This window comes from Cervus canadensis, chromosome 10 (assembly GCF_019320065.1).
Source record: "Cervus canadensis isolate Bull #8, Minnesota chromosome 10, ASM1932006v1, whole genome shotgun sequence".
NCBI lineage: Eukaryota > Metazoa > Chordata > Mammalia > Artiodactyla > Cervidae > Cervus > Cervus canadensis.
The window spans coordinates 45,485,397-45,507,865 of NC_057395.1; the positions used below are offsets into that span (position 1 = coordinate 45,485,397).

A 22,469-nucleotide genomic window follows, 5' to 3' on the forward strand; every position below is an offset into this window, starting at 1 on the left:
GGATAATTGTAGGTTATATTTATTCTCTAACCTCTCCTTTCTTCCCCTAAATTCTGTAATTTGTATGTATGATTTTGGAGAAGACAATGGCACCCCACTCCAGTACTCTTGCCTGGAAAATCCCATGGACGGAGGAGCCTGGTGGGCTGCAGTCCATGGGGTCGCGAAGAGTCGGACAAGACTGAGCTACTTCACTTTCACTTTTCACTTTCGTGCATTGGAGAAGGAAATGGCAACCCACTCCATTGTTCTTGCCTGGAGAATCCCAGGGACGGGGGAGCCTGGTGGGCTGCGGGAGCCTGGTGGGCTGCCGTCTATGGGGTCGCATAGAGTCGGACATGACTGAAGTGACTTAGCAGCATGTATGATTTTAATGATCAGGGAAGCAAATCTTCTTGTCTTTTTCACTGGAATATAGTTGACAAAATATTATATTATTTCAGATGTGCAACTGAGTGATTCATTATTTTATAGATTATACTTCGTTTAGGGTTATTATACATTATTGGATCTATTTCCTAGTATCCTAGGTTGTAGGATTTTCCCTTTCAGCACTTTAGAAATATCATGCCACACTGTTGTGCCTAATTTCTGCAGAATAATCAGCCAACAGCCTGATGTCTTTTTCCTTGTATGTGACTCATCATTTTTCCCTTGCTGCCTTTAGAATCCTCTCTTTATCTTTAACGTCTGTCTTTTTAATTTTGATGTGTCTTGGTCTGGGCCTCTTTGGTTTTATCTTACTTGGGGCTCTCTGTGCATCTTGCACCTGGATAGCTTTTCCCTTCTTCGGGTTCAGGATATTTTTAGCCATAATTTCATCAAATGCCTTTTCTGCCCCTTTCTCTCTCTCTCTCTTCTAAGACTCTTATCATGAGGATGTTAGTACACTTGATGTTGTCCAAGAGGCTTTTTAAATGGTTCTCCTTTTTAAAGTTTGTTTCTCTTTTTGCTGTTATTAATGCTAATGCATGATTCACATAAATCTCTCTTCCAGGTCACTTATGAATTTTTCTGTAACACCTAGTCTGCTATTAATTCCTTCTAGAGTGTTTTTTTAATCTGAGTTATTGCGTTATTCAGTTTTGACTGGTTATTTTTTAAAATATTTTTTAGTTACTTGTTAACAGTCTCACTGTGTTCATTTACTCTTTTCCCTAGTTCAGCTAGCATTTGTATTACTGACACTTCGAATTCTGGTAAATTACTTTGGTAAGCAATATATCTGTTTTATTAGCTGATTTTGCAGGTGTTATTTTCTTATTCTTTCATCTGAAACAAATTCCTCTGCCTTTTCAATTTGTTTAACTTTCTCCATTTCTACGAAACTAGTTATCCATCCGTGTCTTGCAGGTGTGTCCTTGTATGGGCACTGCCCACTCTGCCCAGCATGGACATCACGGGGAGGTGAACTGGATCCAGAGGCACTTAGGGGGCATCTGTGGGCTTGGGGCACATGGGCTGCCCAGTAAACCAGCCCGAGTCCTGGGCAGTGTCCTGCTGCCCCCTCAGCCTGTTCCAGGAGCAGGAGCGGGTATGTGTCTCAGGAGAGGAGTCAGGTCCCCGGGCCTCTTGCGGGTCCCCCTGGGCTCACAGCAGCTGTGGGGCTGCGACCTCCTGGGGTCGTCCCAGGGCTGCGGTGTCCAGTGCGTGGTGTGCATGGGTCTCTCTAGGGAGGACCTCTGAGCCCCTGTCCCCAGTCCTCGTCTGGGGCCCTCCCGGGGCTCAGTCCTGATCTGACGGCTTCTCTTCCCTTCCCACCCAGCTCCATGGGGATGGTTCTGTACAGCCTTGGAGTGGACGAGGCTTCCTGCTGGTGTCATGTGTTTTCAGAAGATGTGAACCTGATGTGCTCCTGGGGGAGCTGAGCTCAGCGTCCTCTTGCCCACCTGGAGCTCCTCCCCAGGACAGCGTGTGACACTCACTGTTCGCTAACAGTGGCTCCTGTGATTGTTCAGGAAGAGTCAGTGCCAATTTATCTTCTTCCTTTCCTGGACCATGGTTTCCTCTTTCTTTTTTTCTTTCTTTCTCCTTCCTTCCTTTCTCTCTTTCTGTCGTGTGTGTGTATGTGTTCCTGCGTGTGTTCATAGTTGGGTACTTGAAACAACAGGCATGCACTCACTGCTGGTAGATTTGTTTCATGTCCTGACAGTCCTTCACTAGTTTGCTTGGCATACTCCTAGTCCTGGGATCAGCCCGAAGGAAAACTGATGACAACTTGGTTCATTTCTGAGTCATAATCTTGCCTGGCATATGTGAACCTTTTTTATTCTCCTGAATTTATGATTGTTTTTGAAATGCCCTACTATCCCCCAAATGCACACTCCAGTTTTACTCAGAGTTTTACATGGTCTAGTCTATGTCTCCACTCTTATCCTCTGTCCCTGGCCCCACATATGTATAGTTCCCCTGCAGCTGTAATGAGATACTCTAGCTGCTCTTCAGTTTAAGCTTAGAATATTGAGTGAAACAGACACCAGTTTCCAGGCAGCCCGCAAGTAGGTTGGAACATTGCAGATAAGGTTTTCTGTGATCATTCTGGTTTGAGGGAGGCAACTGGGAGACTGCATTTCCCTAAGCAGAAGGAGGGTACAGGTGAGTACATGCATGATGAAATTTCCTGCCATTCTGTCCTGAATTTTTCTTAATTGGGTGTTCATTTGCTGTTGTTGTTGTTTAGTCATTAAGTTGTGTCTGACTCTTTTGAGACCCTATGGACTAGCCCGCCAGGTTCCACTGTCCATGGAATTGGCAAGAATACTGGAATGGGTTTTCATTTCCTTCTCCAGGATATCTTCCTGACCCAGGGATTGAACCTGTGTCTCCTGCATTGCAGGCAGATTCTTTACTACTCCACACCTGGGAAGCTGGTTCATTTGTCACTCTAAGGTGTTCCTATGACTGTTTCCCAGGGCTCCTATGAGGTTGTATAGCTAGTTTATAACTAGTTTCTTTAATTTTCTTTATGCTTTCATGTGAAAATCCAGCAGTTCATAGCTCACTCTTTAACTAACTTTACTTTCCATGTTAAATTTTAATTGGCTTCACAACATTCCATTGTAGCAATGTTTGATGATTTCCCTCACTCTACCAGACATATTATAATTTAACTTGTTTACAGGTTTTCCTTTTATGAATAATGTTGAGCAAGATAATAAATTATATAAAATATCATTTATGTCATGGCAATTTTAAAAGTTCTCTAACTAGCCGACTCATTAGAAAAGACCCTGATGCTGGGAAATATTGAAGGCAGGAGGAGAACAGAATGACAAAGGAAGAGATGGTTGAATGACATCAATAACTCAATGGACATGAGTTTGAGCAAGCTCCGGGAGATGGTGAAGGACAGGGAAGCCTGACATGCTACAGTCCATGGGGTCAGAGAGTCAGATATGACTGAGCAACTGAACAACAAAACTAGCTAAAAAATTTGAACAGAGAGTCTGTTAACATATCGCACACAGTAAAAGCCATTAATAACTAACCTCTAATAAGACCTTTGCCAGAATGTATGATTTTCACATTATTTTCAGGATTTCACCCCCATCCATAAGCAAAATAATTTTGCTGGTAGGATATATAAAAAGGCAAATTTATATTCATTTGATGTTTTCATTCTTTATTAAATGTTAACATTTTGAGAAATCCTTAATAGTCATTACTTTATTTTTTTTTTTAGTCATTACTTTAAATTCTGTGATTGTGTGTATAAGTATGTGTGTGTATGCACTGTAATATAGATAATTGTTTCAATTGACATTTGCTCAAGATTGGGCTTCATAATTAGAATATTTAAAAAATTGGTGCATGTGATTTCTAGTCTACTGTGATTTATGTCGGAGAGTGTTTTGCCTATGTTCTCCTCTAGGAGTTTTAGAGTTTCTGGTCTTACATTTAGATCTTTAATCCATTTTGAGTTTATTTTTGTGTATGGTGTTAGAAAGTGTTCTAGTTTCATTCTTTTACAAGTGGTTGACCAATTTTCCCAGCACCACTTGTTAAAGAGGTTGTCTTTTTTCCATTGTATATTCTTGCCTCCTTTGTCGAAGATAAGGTGTCCATAGGTTCATGGATTTATCTCTGGGCTTTCTATTCTGTTCCATTGATCTATATTTCTGTCTTTGTGGTTAATAATTATTCAGCAAATCCCATGAAATAATTTACAATAATGTAAGTGGATCCAGAATTAAAAATTTATTTATAAAAAATAAGGTAAAATTTTCCAAGAAATTAATGATTTATATCATTGTATAATGTGACTATTATTCTGATATAAGAGCAAACAAGTTAAATTAACACCCTTTGTTTATTTCTTACTCCATGGCTATTGGTTTAATCATGCTCCTCCTACAGTGTATCTGCTAACATTGGACAGTGTAGCTGGGGCATTACCTTTCTATTAATTATAACCTGTGAAGGCAGAAGAAAAATATCAGAGTCTGCTTACTCAGAGGAACAATAGGCAATGGATCCCAAATACCAGAGGGTGAAGCTTAATGATGGCCACTTCATTCCTATCCTGGGATTTGGAACCTATGCACCTGAGGAGGTAAGAGTAGTGGTTGTGGGTTGACATAAATTGTAGTGGATGTGACATGAGTGGAAGGAACTTGGGTTGTCAAGCACTGAGTTCCTGTGTGACTCTGGGAGGATCATGTGGTTCTACTAACCAGGCTAGAACCACGCCCTGTGAAAGGGAAGAGAGCATCCAGTCTCCACTCTGCATCAGGGTCTGAGGCTGTGATCACCTGCAGATTTCTCTGGGTTCCCCTCCAGTTTCCTTCTCTTTCCCAGCTTGGCAGAAGAGGTGAGACTCAGCAGTCAAGAACACTGACTGTGAGCTGCTTTGCTTTGAGGGTGATTGTAATGGCCAGGTTTCTCTGTATATTTCATTAATTATAGAACCGTTTCCTCCTTCCAAAAAGACATGATCCAGAGAAGTATTCGAGGTAAAAGCTCCTGAAGATGAGGTGACTGAAAACAAATGGGAGAAAATTGCTTTTCTACTGTGGAATACCTACTAGGTCACAGGGAAGAAACACTTCAACTGTGTTTTGCCCTGTACTTCTGTTTCTGTGTGGAAACTTCTAATGGAAAGTTCAGTGCCATTTGAGGAGACAAGCTATAGTCTTACAGGGAAAGGTTTCAAAGGCTTTTGTTATATATTTTTATCTAACTATGGTCTTCAGTGCTTGAGTGTAAGAGGTACAAAGAGGATAATTTACTAGACTGGAATCCAGAAAATTTGCTACCCATCTTGTCTTTAGAGTATGTATTGAATAGTTGTATGACAAGGGACTGGCCCTTAAACTTTGAATATCACTTCTTTTATGTATGAAACAGAAGGAAATATTCAGAGAAATTTTGAAGACAGAAGTCAGGACTTTGTAGTGCAAACTAGGATGAGGAGAGGGAAGGGTTCAGCTATTACTGAAGCTTACTAGTTCATTCCTCAGCACATCCCTGAATGCCCCTGCATTTAAGGAAAGCCAGAACTAGACCCAACAGATGGAAGTTAGACAAGCACCCCCTTGAAAAAGAAAAGATTACAAGTCACATAAAAAGAAGCAAAATATTATTCAGGCTTATAAAAGAAATTATCCATCATTTGCAACAACATGGATGAACTTAGATAACATTAAGCTGAGTGAAATAAGTCAGACATAAAGAACAAACACTGCATGATCTCTCTATGAGTATGATCTATAAAAAAAAGTTGAACTCATAGAAGCAGAGAGTAGAATCACAGTGACCAAGAGCTGGGGATAAAGTTGGGGAAAATGGAAAGATGCTGGTCAAATGGCAAAGGCCTTCAATTGTAAGATAAATAAATCTGGAGACATGATGTACAGCACAGTGGCTACTGTTAATAATAATGGGTTATATTCTTGAGATTTGCCAGGAGGGTAGACCTTAAAGGTCTCACAAACACTTACAAAAGTTAATTATGTGAGGTAATGGAACTGTTAACTAGCTTGGTTGTGATATTCATCATACAGGGAAAGAAAGCATAAGTGGTAGTCCATCAGTTGTGTCCAACTCTTTGTGAACCCAAGGACTATAACCTGCTAGGCTCCTCTCTCCTAGGATTTTCCAGACACAAATACTGGAGTGGGTTGCCATCCCCTTCTCTAAGGGATGTTCCTGACCCAGAGATCAAACCCACATCTCCTGCATTGCAGGCAGATTCTTTCCCATCTGAGCCACCAGGACAGGCATTAAAAAAATCACTTAGTACACTTTGAATAGGTATAGTTTTTATTTTGTGTATTCTGCATGACTATATTGGTAGAGCACTCTTAGAAGATTTCACCTTGTTTCTTGGTGCTTTGTATCATGAACCTTTACCCTTATTGACTTTGCTTAAAATATCTCACTGTATAAATCATATCCATGGCTCAGATGGTAAAGAATCACTTGCAATTCAGGAGACACAGGTTTGATCCCTGTGTCAGGAAGATCCCCTGTAGAAGGGGATCTTCCTTGCCTGGAGAGTTCCATGGACAGAGGAGCCTAGCGGACTACAGTCCATGAAGTCACAAAGAGTCGGACACAACTGAACAACTAACACACTCAATTTTTTTCGCTTTAATGAGTTCCTCCAGCACATCACTGAACCTGGAGGTGGCCTTTGGGGTCCTCTGATGCCTTTGATCAACCACTGATCACCTGGGATTGAAGACTTCCTGGGTATTCATTTAATAACTTTATAGGAAATTTCAGGTAAACTATCATGGGTTCAACACCACACATGCAGAACTAACCAAAAGCACAAAGAAACATTAAAGCTTTTGTTTGTTTCTTTTTCTTGGGAAAAATCAAAGCTTGTGCATCAGCAGTTTCTTTATCATGTGAATATTCAACTACCACCTTTGTTGCTTATGTAGGTTCCTAAGAGTGAAGCTCTGGAGGTCACCCAATTGGCTATAGAGGTTGGGTTCCGCCATATTGACTGTGCTCATTTGTACCAAAATGAAGAGCAAGTTGGACAAGCCATTCGGAGCAAGATTGCAGATGGCACTGTGAAGAGAGAAGACATATTCTACACTTCAAAGGTGCTGTGTGTTTGTGTGTGCACATGTATGCAAGTCATGGTGTGCAGGTAATAATTGAACACTGCTTATTAGTACAACTTTTTTTCACACATATTTGTGTATTAAATCTGGTATCCAAAAAGAAAGTGAGAGTGATGATGGCTTTCTCATCATTGGTTCAAATTTTAATTTTAAATTAAAGTCACTTTATTTTTCTGAGCCTAGACCAGAGCAGTGTGATTTAGTATGGGCTAATGAATCAGACAGAAATAATTAGATTATAGCTTTCCTTATCATCTAGGGAACTTTCTAAATTTTCTTCAAATTCTAAATCTCAGTTCTTACTTCCATCTAAGAGGTGGAAATAGGAGGCACTGTTTTTTATTACGTGAGATCTAACCAAATGTCTTGAATTATGTTCTGCACATAATAATATGTTCAAAACACTTCCTACAGTTACATAAACAAAAAGATTCTAATTACTCCTAAGAGGATTGATTCTTTAATAGAATTAGATTGACTTTGTGAACTGCTTTTATTAAACTTTATTAAACATAATTCAGATGATGGATATATTAGCTATTTGATACTTTTTATTTCTTGGATCATTTTCTTCCATTGTGAATTATGTACTAGTGATAAATTCAATCAAATAACAAAGTTTACATGGGTTGGTTAGATAAAAAATGGAACTGAAAAAGAAACAGGGTGGTTTTCCTCTGTGATCGTCCATTTCTAATCAGGAAAAATCTTTGATTTTTAGATGAAAGCATAAAAACAAAGTTACCTACAATGTTAATTTCATGCGGCTCCCTTTCTTTAATCTCTGCAGCTTTGGTCCACTTTCCTTCAACCAGAGTTGGTCCGACCAGCCTTGGAAAAGTCACTGAAAAATCTTCAACTGGACTATGTCGATCTCTACATTATTCATTTTCCACTGGCTCTGAAGGTTGGCAGTTTGTATGATTACAACTATTTTCATTCTTGTGTCAGAATGTCTATCAACCTGCATGGATGGTTGACTTCAGATTTTTCATAGTGGGATATACTCTTCACTAGAGTAGAATTCCCAAATAATCATTTATGATTATCTTTTTATTGAGTTTTTTTTTAATTTTTAATTTGTCATTCCTCCCAGAGAAAAAAGCTCAACAATCTCATGTTCTTTGCTCAAAAAATTGAGGGAATAGAAATAGGTGAGTTCTGCACACAGTACTGAGTATGACTCTTGAGTCCCTTGGGGATTTTAAGAACACAGAGTTTGGTGCAGCCGTGGTGAGCATGACACTGCCTTACACTTGAACAAGATGAGTTTATCTCATCTTTCACCCTTTCAAGTTGAGCAGTTTTGATGGTGCTCTCTCTAGGTGAGTCTAAACCTTTAATGGGACTTAGGAGACCTTGTCTACACTGTTGTCTGTCTTCATGATGAGGTCTGTGGACTGCACTTAGCCATTAAGAACTGTATTACTTAGAACTGCTTTTTTAAAAATTATTTATTTATTTTAATTGGAGGTTAATTACTTTACAATATTGTGATGGTTTTGCCATACATAAACATGAATAGGCCAAAGGTATACATGTGTCCCTCCCATCCTGAACCCCCCTCCCACCTCCCTCCCCAACCTATCCTTCTAGATTGTCCCAGAGTTCTAGGTTGATTTTAAGTTACAGAAATCAACTCAAGCCAAGTCATCCTATGCAGAAGAGTTTATTGGTTTATGTAGATGGCAAGGCCCAGGTATGGAAGATTTAAGGATTTGCAGTACTCTTCAGAAAGGTTTCCTTTCTCCCCCTACCACTTAACTTTCCATTACTCTTGGTTGGCTTTATTTTTATATCAATATTTTCCATCAGTGGTAAATTAACCTTGATTTATTTAAGGCTCATGGTCATGAACATTTGAGAGCATGTCTGGATCTTTCACATCCCATATCAACCTAAGGAGAGTCTTGTTGGTTCATGTGTCTGTCCTAGGGGCTATCAGATGCTCAGAGAGAAAAGAAATTCTATCACATCTAAGTCAAGATTGCAATTTTTATTCTGGAAATAAAGCCATGTAACATTGCCATTCTTTACATCAGTAACAATGAGTCCCCTTTAGGACCTAGGAAAATTCTATTTATTAAAACATATGGTAAGTGTAAGAGATCTGGAATGTTGTAAACCTATCTTATGGAGGTTAATGTCCTGGTCCCAGATGTGCCTGGCAGGCTGACTAAATGGAGAAATTATTTTGTGACATCTCTAAAATTACTGCTTCTATTCCAGCCAGGAGAGGAGCTTTTTCCAAAAGATGAAAACGGAAAAGTGATATATGACTCTGTAGATTTCTGCCGCACATGGGAGGTGAGTCCAGGAAGGAGAAAACCAGGGGAGGAGCCAGGAGACTGGGAACCTCCTTTCTTTCTTCCACCTGTGAGAATGGGCTGTGGACTATCAGACTCAGCAGTTCATGAATCTAAGGACTAGGATGTTGGGGTTGTGGGGAGAAAACCATTGCTGAAATGTTCACAGGGAAGGACAGAATCTGGGATGGTGAAGCCAGGCATCTATTTCCTTCCATGTGATATGTATTCTCCAGGGTTTTCTAAGGAGGAGATGGTTAATTCTTCTTCTTGTGTCATGACCTTCTTCTCATTTTTTCTTTCTTAAAATCAATGTCAATTCTTGACATGAGACACTTTTTACAGATTTTTTTTTTTTGAGCATTTATTCTTGATCTATCACTCATTTCAAATGACTGCTCACCACCCCCGCTCCCCAGGCCCTGGAGACATGTAAAGATGCAGGGCTGGCTAAGTCCATCGGGGTGTCCAACTTCAACCACAAGCAGCTGGAGAAGATCCTGAACAAGCCAGGGCTCAAGTACAAGCCCGTCTGCAACCAGGTGAGGCTCCTCTCCCTCCTGCTCTTCAGAACTTCCTTCTTGGCCTGATGTCTGTCTGTCCTCCCCTCCTGTTCATCCAACCTTTGTGGACAGATGATTCTAGAGATCAGAGCCTCTGTCTGGATGGTGTGAATAGAACCCAAAAAGGTATCTCTGTCTGATAAAGTCTGGGTGGAAAATCTGGGGATGGCTTCCTGCTAAACTGTGGTAAGCACTGAGGGAAGGTACTGGAGGTGAAGGGGGTTAGACTAGTCCCCCAGAACTTAGAGGGAGGAGGTGTTTCCCTGAGCTGAAAGGATCTCCAGAAATCAGATGGTAAAAGTGCCTCAGAGGGAACTGTGTACAGAAGAAAGACCATTAAAACATAGAATAGGAAGTAAATAGAGATAAATAAGCTGAGACAAGTGTTAAGAGTTTGTGTGGGGTTTGGATACCCAAATCCTTAGTCTTGGTGTCTCTGTGCTAATGGGTCTTCAACAGGAAGCATAGTACAGAAAAATTTACTGGAGGTTATGAAAATCATTCAGGTTATAGAGTGAAATCAGCATCTTACAGCAATACTAACAGTAGATGAAATAGTCAGGAATTAGAGCACACCCTCTGATTTACTCAGTCTTGATCTTTTTCTCCCATAGATGTCTATCATAAAATTAACTGTTTAAATACTTTTTTCTTTGTTTGATGCTGTACTGTTATATTTTTGTTATATTTTTACTTTATTGCTATAAGTTAATATGATTCATTTAAAAACATTTTAAGTATATAACACTGCACAATACAATGTACTTTAAGCTCATTGTATTGTATTGTATAATATAATAATTTTAAGCATAGGGACAAGGCTGTACAGTAAGTCTCTAGAATTTATTCATCTTGTATAATTGAGAATTTGTACCTATGAATAGGAAATACTGATTTCTCCCTACTCCCCACCCCCCACCTCCCCGTGGTGACCATCACATTACTCTTTAACTCTGTGAGTTTGACCAATTTAGGTATTAACATCTGTCTTTCTGCAACTGTTGTATTTCATATAACGTAATGTCCACAAGCTCCCCTGGTGGTGCACTGTAAAGAATCTGCCTGCCAGTGCAGGAGACTGTGGTTCAATCCCTGGGTTGGTAATATGCCCTGGAGAAGGAAATGGCAACCCACTCCAGTATTCTTGCCTGGGAAGTCCATGGGGCCACTAAATAATCAAACATGACTTAATGACTAAACAACAACAACAATGTCTATAAGGTACAACCTGAAGTCAAGGAGTAAGAGTCTTCTACAGAAAATGTAGCTTGTAAAACTCAGGAAATATATATATATATTATAAATATATAATATATATTTATAATAAAACTCAGGAAATATATATATATATATATACTAGCTCCCTAGTAGCTAGTTGGTAAAGAATCCTCCTGCAAAGCAGGAGACACTGGTTTGATTCCTGGGTAGGAAAGATCCCCTGGAGAAGGGGTAGGCTACCCAATCCAATATTCTTGGGCTTCCCTAGTGGCTCAGATAGTACAGAATCTGCCTGCAGTGCGGGAGACCTAGGTTTGACCCCTGGGTTGGGAAGAACCCCTGGAAGAGGGCATGGCAACCCACTCCAGTACTCTTGTCTGGAGAATCCCCATGGACAGAGGATCCTGGCAAGTTACAGTTCATGGGGTCGCAAGGAGTTGGACATGACTGAACAGCTAAGCACAGCACAGCATATATGTATAATCACTATTCTAAATTAAAAATGCTTTAAAACTATTGTGACTTTAGCATTAATTTTGCCTCCAAGTTTTCATTGTGAAAATTTTCAGATATTAGAAAAGTTAAGGGTACGATCAAGGACACCCATATTTTCCCTCTTGTATGCAAAATGTTTCACATTTTGCCACATTGGCAGATGTGTATGTGGGTGTGTGTATATATACATATATTTACATGTGTAATATTAGGTGGAACTGATCTCATTGTGGCTCACATGTCACTTTGAGTCATGTATATCAAGCTCTTTTAACCTGTCATGGTCATTCAATTATATTTTTTAACCATGATATCCAAACAGTTTTTCAACAAATATAATAGATTTATCAGACTATCATCTTGTATTATTAATTTGCTTCTCAATTCCTGTAAACAGATAGATCTGAACCCCTTACTCATGCTCATAAATTTATACATTTTGGGACTATGTCCTTTGCATGCTGTGCCCCTCAATTGGCACCCAGTAGGAAGCACATGATCATCAGCTGTCCCACTGTGATGATGGCATTTTTGTTCTCCTAGTAAAGTTACTGGCAGCTATATTTTTAATTTGGAAATGTGTATTTCCCATGTTGAAATTACCTAGTCATCTACTAGATAATAATTGTCATCAGAGGAAATTCATTTTCCCCAAAATTTTCATATAATGGTTGAAAATCCATCAGTAATGTTCACCTGAATTAATTATTTCATTGGGACAGTTTTCAATATTTGCAATGTAAGCACTTTTTAATCTTCTTACCTGACATTTTATTGTAAAAATAGAATTCCCTCATTAAGTCAGGATAAAATACACCTATTCCTATAAGGCAAGGCGAAAACTTCCCTTCTTCCCTTTAATTGTCAGTTTCTGAGAAAGGAGTTTTCATAATAATCATCCGTAGAGGGAAACATTTTTGCTCTTTTTCTCTCTCAGGGATTTTTGTTGAGTCTGTGTGCTACATTTGCTCTCATTCATGATTCCCTTTGGTGTTAAAATCTACTCAGATGGTACCATGGGAACCCATCAATCTGGTTCTTTTGTCCTGCAGACATGTAGGAGCAAATTCTTGCATTTTGCAAGACTTGATGTCCAAGACTCAAACAGTTGTTTTCTTGTCCCAGATCTGGAGTTAGGTATGTCCCCTGGTAGTGTATTTAGTAACTGAGTTCTGGTCCCTAGAGTTGTTTGTTCTCAGGAATGTTATTACTTTTTCTGTTTTTGAGAATAGAGATATAATATGTATTTCTTAAAAAAATTACTTGATATTGATATTTTCAGTTCCAATTTAGTGTTCCATAGTTTATTTTTTCTTTAGATGTTTTAAACATTTTGCCTTTCTCTGTCATGTTGATATCACCTTCCTATATAACCTGACACTCTTCCATGTTGACATTCTATAGGTGGAATGTCACCCTTACCTCAATCAGAACAAACTGTTGGAGTTCTGCAAGTCACATGATATCGTTCTTGTTGCCTATGGTGCTCTGGGATCCCAACGATTGAAAAATTGGTAAGGAACGCTAATGAAGACAACAGAGAGTTTACCTAAAATTCAATTTTTCATGGAATATATTTTGTTATGTTGTACTCGGTGCTCTCAACTGGCAGGGGGTAGAGAGAGGAAATGCAAGAGCCTTCTCTTTTGTCTTCTCATCACTCAGCCAATTATTTTTCACATTATATGTGTCTTGTTGTAGATTAATCAATAACAAGTGACTGCATTAAAATCTATATATAATCCCCCAGTTGAGATCTAAGACATAAGCTTAAGTCATGATTTACTTACTTATTAATTAATGAACACATTGCTAGTAAAAGACTCTCTGAGCTTCCCTTACCTTATGTCTAAAGTCAGGGTAATAAACCTCCCAGGTCAATGATGATCAAAAAAAAATTACAATTTGAACCATTTTTGTAAACATCTGTGTAAGTACTGCACACTGTAAATAGTGATGAAAAGAATAGTTACTATGAGACTACTCAATTTTTATCAATATTGAGACAGTTAAACTAAAAAGTATCCCAGTCTTTTCCTTCTCCTTTTATGCTCTTATACTTACTTTGGGGCTATGATTGGAGAGGAAAAACAACCCCTGAGATGTACAAGAACAAAACCACAGCTGTGGAAGCATTGATCTCAACTCAGCATACACCCAGGTGACCAGGAGAGCCTTGTAAACACAGATTGGGAGGTGACAGAGTCAAGTTTCTGATTCAGTTTGTCTGCAGTTAAGCCATGGGATTTGTATTTCTAACAAGCCTCCAGGTGAAACTGATGCTGCTGGTCTCTGGACCACACTTTGAGAAGCACTGGTCTAGAGTGGACCTACTTGTTCTGTTTGAGAAGCCTCTTAGAAACTGAGTACTCACTCTCAGCTCCTCAGGATTTCTTAATTTCTTTCCAGGGTAAACCCGAACTACCCTATTCTTTTGGAGGACCCAGTTCTTTGTGCCATTGCCAAAAAGCACAAGCAAACACCAGCTCTGGTTGCCCTTCGCTACCAGATACAACGTGGGGTTGTGGTTCTAGCCAAGAGTTACAACAGGAAGCGGATCAAAGAGAACATGCAGGTGATGAGTGGGGCTGTGGGCAGAGGGCTCCTAAGGAATATCCTTCACAAGGGTCATTTTTGTCCAGCTGTCAGACTATTTTTAAGTCAAAATGAGTTACCTGTTCTTTCCTGTGCATGAATGCCTTGTGTGTACTTCCAGTGGTTTTCTCCTCCTGATGTGGCAACAGGAGAGGTGACATGGCTGGAGAGGGTTAAGGTTGGACAGAAAATAGAGATTTTAGATCCAACATTACGTCTGCAACTTATTCTGTCACCTCGGGTAAATGACATCTTATTTTCTTTGTTTTTAATTGACAAAATTGCATTAGGTGATTTTCTTAAACTGTTTAGGCTGCTCTAACAAAATACTACAGATTGAGTGGCTTAGAAAAAAAATTGAAATTTATTCCTCACAGTTCTAAAGCTGAAAGACTGGAGTCAGGGTACCCGGGTGATCAGGTGAGGGCTCTCCTCCAGGTCACAGACTTCTCCTTGTATCCTCACATGGTGGAGGGGGCAACAGAGCTCTCTCAAGTCTCTTATATGAATATGATACTGTTCAACTCTCATTCGTAAAAATTCCACTATCATGATCTAATCACCCCTCAAAAGCTCCATTTCTAGCACCATCACAGTGGGGGGGGGGGGTAAGGCTAACAACGTGTGAATTTGGGAACTCGCGAATGAGAGCAGTCATCCTGAACCAATTCATCATGGTTTTATTTTACATTTCTCTGAATATTAATGTAGTTCCATTTTCATGCATTTCAGTTTCTGCCTTTGTACATGTACATGTACAAAGGTACATGATTTTGTACATTTTTATTAGATTGTACGTCTTTTTATTTTTATATTATATCATTAGCCATAGCTGTACAGGAAATCTCCCCCATTTAGGGGTTTAAGGCAGAGATCGTTTATGCGTCTGTTGATTCTGTGGTTTCACAATCAACCTGCACTGAGCTAAGCTGTTGTCTTCTTGGCTGAGCTCTTTTGGGCATTTGTAGTTCAGCGCAGAGCAGCTCAGCAGTTCTTCTTTAGCAGGTGGATGAGGCTATTGTCACAGGAGACTGCATGCTTCTCTATATATTTTTTCTTATATATTTGGCTAGACTGTTGTCAATCTACTTGGTCTTTATCTCATCACAGTGTTTTTAACCCCCGTAAGTGAGTGGGGAAAAATCCTCTTCCCGTCTGGGCTCAGATCTGACTCACCACTTCTGGGAAATACCACTGTCCAGTGGAAGTTACAGGTCAAACTAAGTCAAGGGTAAGGGAAATGTTCCCTGATAAACTGGCTTTTTGTTTCCACTCAAATCTCGATCTGTAATACACTTAAACTGATTTTTGAATATGACATGAAAAGGTATATACATATAGTTAAACAGAAATCTGTCCGTATTTTCCCACAGATTTTCATTGTCAACTCTGTCATGTATCAAATGTCCATAAGTACATTTCTGGCCTCTCTCTGTTCTATTTAACTATTTACTTCTCTGTACTACTTTATTATAGTGGAAAATAATCTTGCTTTAACTAACATTATTTTTTTTTTCCTTTAAGTATGTCTTTACTGCTCTTTTCTTTTTTTGAGGATTTTTTTTTCATTTATTTTTATTAGTTGGAGGCTAATTACTTTACAATATTGTAGTGGGTTTTGTCATACATTGACATGAATCAGCCATGGAGTTACATGTATTCCCCAACCCGATCCCCCCTCCCACCTCCCTCTCCACCCGATTCCTCTGGGTCTTCCCAGTGCACCAGGCCTGAGCACTTGTCTCATGCATCCAACCTGGACTGGTGATCTGTTTCACCCTAGATAAACATGTTTCAATGCTGTTCTCTTGAAACATCCCACCCTCGCCTTCTCCCACAGAGTTCAAAAGTCTGTTCTGTATTTCTGTGTCTCTTTTTCTGTTTTGCATATAGGGTTATCATTACCATCTTTCTAAATTCCATATATATGTGTTAGTATGCTGTAATGTTATCTTTCTGGCTTACTTCACTCTGTATAATGGGATCCAGTTTCATCCATCTCATTAGGACTGGTTCAAATGAATTCTTTTTAATGGCTGAGTAATATTCCATGGTGTATATGTACCACAGCTTCCTTATCCTTTCATCTGCTGATGGGCATCTAGGTTGCTTCTGTGTCCTGGCTATTATAAACAGTGCTTCGATGAAAATTGGGGTGCACGTGTCTCCTTCAGATCTGGTTTCCTCAGTGTGTATGCCCAGCAGTGGGATTGCTAGGTCATTTGGCAGTTCTATTTCCAGTTTTTTAAGGAATCTCCACACTGTTCTCCATAGAGGCTGTACTAGATTGCATTCCCACCAACAGTGTAAGAGGGTTCCCTTTTCTCCACACCCTCTCCAGCATTTATTGCTTGTAGACTTTTGGATAGCAGCCATCCTGACTGGTGTGTAATGGTACCTCATTGTGGTTTTGATTTGCATTTCTCTGATAATGAGTGATGTTGAGCATCTTTTCATGTGTTTGTTAGCCATCTGTATGTCTTCTTTGGAGAAATGTCTGTTTAGTTCTTTGGCCCATTTTTTGATTGGGTCATTTATTTTTCTGGAATTGAGCTGCAGGAGTTGCTTGTATATTTTTGAGATTAATCCTTTGTCTGTTTCTTCATTTGCTATTATTTTCTCCCAATCTGAGGGCTGTCTTTTCACCTTGCTTATAGTTTCCTTTGTTGTGCAAAAGCTTTTAAGTTTCATTAGGTCCCATTTGTTTATTTTTTTGCTTTTATTTCCAATATTCTGGGAGGTGGGTCATAGAGGATCTTGCTGTGATTTATGTCGGAGAGTGTTTTGCCTATGTTCTCCTCTAGGAGTTTTATAGTTTCTGGTCTTACATTTAGATCTTTAATCCATTTTGAGTTTATTTTTGTGTATGGTGTTAGAAAGTGTTCTAGTTTCATTCTTTTACAAGTGGTTGACCAGTTTTCCCAGCACCACTTGTTAAAGAGGTTGTCTTTTTTCCATTGTATATCCTTGCCTCCTTTGTCAAAGATAAGGTGTCCATAGGTTCGTGGATTTATCTCTGGGCTTTCTATTCTGTTCCATTGATCTATATTTCTGTCTTTGTGCCAGTACCATACTGTCTTGATGACTGTGGCTTTGTAGTCTTGGAAAATTCAAAAAAAATTGAAATCATTCCAGTCATCTTTTCTGACCACAGTGCAGTAAGATTAGATCTCAATTACAGGAAAAAAATTGTTAAAAATTCAAACATATGGAGGTTAAATAACACACTTCTGAATAACCAACAAGTCATAGAAGAAATCAAAAAAGAAATCAAAATATGCATAGAAATGAATGAAAATGAAAACACAACAACCCAAAACCTATGGGACACTGTAAAAGCAGTGCTAAGGGGGAGGTTCATAGCATTACAGGCTTACATCAAGAAACAAGAAAAAAGCCAAATAAATAACCTAACTCTACACCTAAAGCAATTAGAGAAGGAAGAAATGAAGAACCCCAGGGTTAGTAGAAGGAAAGAAATCTTAAAAACTAGGGCAGAAATAAATGCAAAAGAAACTAAAGAGACCATAGCAAAAATCAACAAAGCTAAAAGCTGGTTTTTTTAAAAAAATAAACAAAATTGACAAACCATTAGCAAGACTCATTAAGAAACAAAGAGAGAAGAACCAAATTAACAAAATTAGAAATGAAAATGGAGAGATCACAACAGACAACACTGAAATACAAAGGATCATAAGAGACTACTACCAGCAGCTCTATGCCAATAAAATGGACAACTTGGATGAAATGGACAAATTCTTAGAAAAGTATAACTTTCCAAAACTGAACCAGGAAGAAATAGAAGATCTTAACAGACCCATCACAGGCAAGGAAATTGAAACTGTAATCAGAAATCTTCCAGCAAACAAAAGCCCAGGACCTGATGGCTTCACAGCTGAATTCTACCAAAAATTTAGAGAAGAGCTAACACCTATCTTACTCAAACTCTTCCAGAAAATTGCAGATGAAGGTAAACTTCCAAACTCATTCTATGAGGCCACCATCACCCTAATTCCAAAACCAGACAAAGATGCCACAAAAAAAGAAAACTACAGGCCAATATCACTGATGAACATAGACGCAAAAATCCTTAACAAAATTCTGACATTTCCATTTTGTGACTATGATATTCATTTCTAATTATTTAAGTGTCCTTTAATATTTTAAATGCATTTCATAACTTTCTCACAGAGACATATACATAATCAATATTTTAGATTATTCATAGGTAATGAATAAGTTTGTTATCAGATTCTTGATTAGGTTTTCACAGGGGGATCCTCGTTTCCATACTTGTTTAAGGTCTATGCTCTGCCATATTTTAGGGGATGTTGAGAAGGAAAAAAACAGTCTAGTGTTCAGTCAAGTGCACGTATTTTGTCCAGGTTGTCCAACAGTGCCTTTGTTTAAAAAAAGTTGATTTTTGTTTGCTTGTCTTCTGTCGAAAGAAATTCACGTAGAAAGATAGGGGATTGATGCCTTGCAACCTCTGTGTGTGTGTCTGTCTGAGAACTGGAGCAGAAAAGTAGAGGGTATAGAAAGGAGAAGTGAGAACACTGCAGAGGGTCCCAGGTTGCTCACCTGGAAGCTGAAGACAGACATGGCTTCCCCGTCTCCTCTTCTTGTCTCCATCCAGCTGGAAAGTCCTCCAGTCCCCAGGGGGAGGCCAGCTCCTTGGGAGAGAAGTCATTGTGATTCTTCCTTTATTCCAGGTTCTTGACTTTGAATTGACTCCGGAAGACATGGAAGCAATTGATGGCCTCAACAGTAACATACGATATTATGATTTAGTCTTGTAAGTGACTTGCGTATATTTCACACATACACTGCTTTCTGTAGCAGGCAGGTCAGCAGGGGAACTAAGCTTTTTAAAAGCTTAATTCTCAGAAGATAGTCCTGGTTTCCAGGGTAGCTGTAAAACTGGGGCTTCCTGCAGACCTCAGACCAAAGGTTTCCTTCAGAGCTCCATCTCTGACCAACAGAAATGTGACTGTGGCCCAGGACAGTCCATAAGTAAAATCCCTAGATTTGACGTGGTGGTGAATTCACTACTTTGTGCTCCTAATCCCTGTGCCTGATGTACCTCCTCTCAGGGCCCAGGAATCCAGTAGACACAAAGGGGACAGTGGCTGCAACCCACTATTCTTTTAGGGACCTGTGAACATATTTTATCTTTAAACTTTTTATAAAATTGGGAGGAAATGATTAATAATGACTATGTAATAATGAATCCAGCTTGGACTACATTTGTGTTTATCCTAACACAATTGTAAAATATATTGTTGATATTTTTTATGGAGGAAAGTCTCATGAAAGGCAAAATGCATCAGTACTGAGAGGTCACATGGCCCGGCCTCCACCCCCTTCCCTAAGTGTCTGGTGAATTTTCTCCCTAATGGGCCTTTCTTTACCAAGACACCATCCATTTCTTTCAAATAGATCTCTTCATTGACCTTTTCCCCCTATTACAAATCCCATGTCCTCATCCTTATAAACTCACAAAACTGAGTTACAAGGAGATCATGAGCTTAACTGACCCTCCAGTGAGTGATGGCCATGTCCTTAGCAGGACACACCCAGGTAAGATCTTCTGGGTCTCTCTGGTTTCCTGAGTCAAGACTTACTCCAGTGTTGCCTTTGTTCATCAGGGATCATCCCCTAGGGAACCCTAACTCCTTGACTTTGACTTAGTCACTAACATGAAATTCCAGCCGCCTAATTACTGCAGGAGGATGTCAGGATTGAAGAGAAAGAAGGCTAATCAAACAGAGAGATATTAGAAGAGAGTTTAGAGAGAAGGTAATGCAAATTATTAGCAAAAGGAAGATTTAGTTTTAAATGAAAGATGTCAAAACTTTGTCTCCTGTTTGTAAAGCTATATCATGATTCTGAAAAAAAGATATTATAAATAAAACAAAAAGATGGAAATTTACTTCTCTGTACTCAAAAACTTTTCAGTATACTTTTCTGTTCACCTTCCTCAGGCTGTCAGTGCCTGGACTTACTCATGTTTGTGGGTTTAGGTCGAAATCATAACTCTTGGCATATGGAATCACTCAGAATGTACTCTTTAATGAAATAAATGAAAAGGAATGAATTTAGGAAGAAAAGTAAAAACATAGGGAAAAAGGAAAGTAGCAGTAATACTAATCATTAATTAACCACTGTTTTAATCTGTTATAAATTAAGAAAATAGTCATCTCAGTTTATCAGTATTGTTGCTTATGTGTCCATGACATCTCAAAAGATCAGAAGTGTCTTAATGGAATGCCCTCTATTTTGGCGGGGGGGGGGGAGGTGCTCAGTACTTACTTGTTGAATGGATGTGTTAAAAAGATCTGCACAGTTGTTACTGAGATCATCATCATCACACCCAGGACCAAATGTTCCACCTGGGGCTGAAATGACCTTAATGTTTTAGCTGCAGTTCTCAGACCTTCTTATAAACTGTAATTCCAATCAAGGTAAATATCACTGTGATGTTTATATTGCTTATGACTGTGGGAATTGGGCACGCAGGCACCATTCACACGTGGACTGGATGCCTGGGGTAGAAGGTGGGATGTGGTTGTAGACTGAGGTTTAGGCCATCCTGGCTATATCCACAGAGAAACACTCTCCTTGGCCATGTGATACAGAATTAATAAATTAACATCCCTCTTTCTCTTTCAGCCTTGCTGATCACCCTGACTACCCATTTTCTGAAGAATACTGATTGTGAGCAATCCATCATGGTCCTATCAGAATTTACTGATTATTGGGGTGTGGAGAGGAATGTTATGATTGGTGGAGCTAATTAAAAGCTGTGTCTCTAGTTTAAGGTTTCTTGCTTTTTGTGTATGTGAAATAATAAAGATTTCAAAACAAGGATACTTGGGAGGGGATTAAAAGGCAGAGTTGGAGACTTCCCTGGTGGTCCAGTGGTTAAGAATCCATGCTTCCACTGCAGGGGGCATAGGTTTGATCCCTGGTTGTGTAATTAGATTCCCCAAGCTGAGCAACAAAAAAAGAAAAAAATACCACTATACATAGAGTAACTCTTGCTGCAAAAAATTTGAAAAGTAGCAGAAGAGTAGTGGCTCTTCTACACCTGAGGCCGTCAAGAAAAACCTCACTGAGTATAACTGGCAGGTAGAAGAAGAAATCTAGTCAGGACCCACACCCCTAGCAGTGACACAGAAGAGGAGAAGTACCAACAGGCTCAGAGATTGTCCTTAAAGATCAAGGGGTATAAGACCCATGTTAGGCACCCCAGGTCTGAGGACTGGCCCTCGGAAGATGAGCCCCTCGACTCATTTGAAACCTTGTGGGGCTTTACCAGAGGGTGCAAGGAGCCAAGACTCCACTTTGCAAGAGCATATGCACACGTGACTGCTCTCAAGTCCATGCGGCAGCTGACTGGCACTGCTCTGACCAGCCTGCAGGACCACCTCAGTCCAGGCCATCCCCCTCTAGCCGCTCTTGCTTGGCACTGATGCCTACGGAGGGGGAGACGGCCATCAGCCATCACAGGCACTGGGGAAAGTGGGGCCAACTCAGAAGTGTGTCTCCAGCCCCAGTCCTGTCCCCAACAGGTCACCAGTCACCATTAAGCCCAGAAGAAGCCTCAGCTCATCCTTGTCTCGTCCTGACTCCAGTCCTATCTCCCATGGAAATAGCAGCTGCCAGCTCACCTTGGGGAGACATGGCCTCCCATCCTGCTCACTCACCAAAGTCACTGGTCACTGGCAGGCCACGCAGAGACACCCTGGGTGGGGTGTCCCACACAAGAGACACCCCTTTAGACTTTGGACTAAGTAAGTAAGTAAATGTTAGTCGCTCAGTCATGCCCAACTCTTTGCGACCCCATGGACAGCAGCCCACCAGGCTCCTCTGTCCATGAGATTTTCCAGGCAATGAAACTAGAGTGGTTCAGCATTTCCTTCTCCAGGGAATCTTCTCAACCCAGGGATCGAACCTGGGTCTCCTGCACTGCAGGCAGATTCTTTACTTACTGAGCTACAAGGGAAGCCCAGACTCTGGACTAGATAACTACTTAACCTCATAGAGACAAACAGAAAAGACTAAACAGATTAGAGGAAACACTCACACACATCCCAAGTGAAAGACCAAAATAAAAGCTCATTATTAAAAAAAAAAAAAAAACCAAACTAACCTATTGAAAGAGAGATAAATACTTTACCTGAAGAAAACTCAAAACAATAGTAATAAAG

The 22,469-nt window shown here is 39.7% G+C and overlaps 1 protein-coding gene across 3 annotated transcripts; it reads left to right on the forward strand.

Moving 5' to 3' along the window:
* The first annotated feature begins 1,168 nt into the window (after nt 1-1,168).
* Nucleotides 1,169-21,070, forward strand: LOC122448269 (dihydrodiol dehydrogenase 3-like). Of its 3 annotated transcripts, none has more exons than XM_043479462.1 (12): nt 1,183-1,212; nt 1,354-1,534; nt 1,766-2,595; nt 4,357-4,552; nt 6,891-7,058; nt 7,870-7,986; nt 9,309-9,386; nt 9,805-9,927; nt 13,066-13,175; nt 14,071-14,236; nt 18,969-19,051; nt 20,929-21,070. In XM_043479462.1, exons 4-12 carry the CDS (start codon nt 4,469-4,471, stop codon nt 20,969-20,971), a joined length of 972 nt encoding a protein of 323 aa, XP_043335397.1. In that variant the 5' UTR covers nt 1,183-1,212; nt 1,354-1,534; nt 1,766-2,595; nt 4,357-4,468; the 3' UTR covers nt 20,972-21,070. The 3 variants fall into 3 exon arrangements, with proteins under 3 accessions (XP_043335398.1, XP_043335397.1, XP_043335396.1); XM_043479461.1 differs by having other exon boundaries at nt 1,766-1,963; XM_043479463.1 differs by lacking the exon at nt 1,354-1,534 and having other exon boundaries at nt 1,169-1,212; nt 1,766-1,963.
* Nucleotides 21,071-22,469: the final 1,399 nt, after the last annotated feature.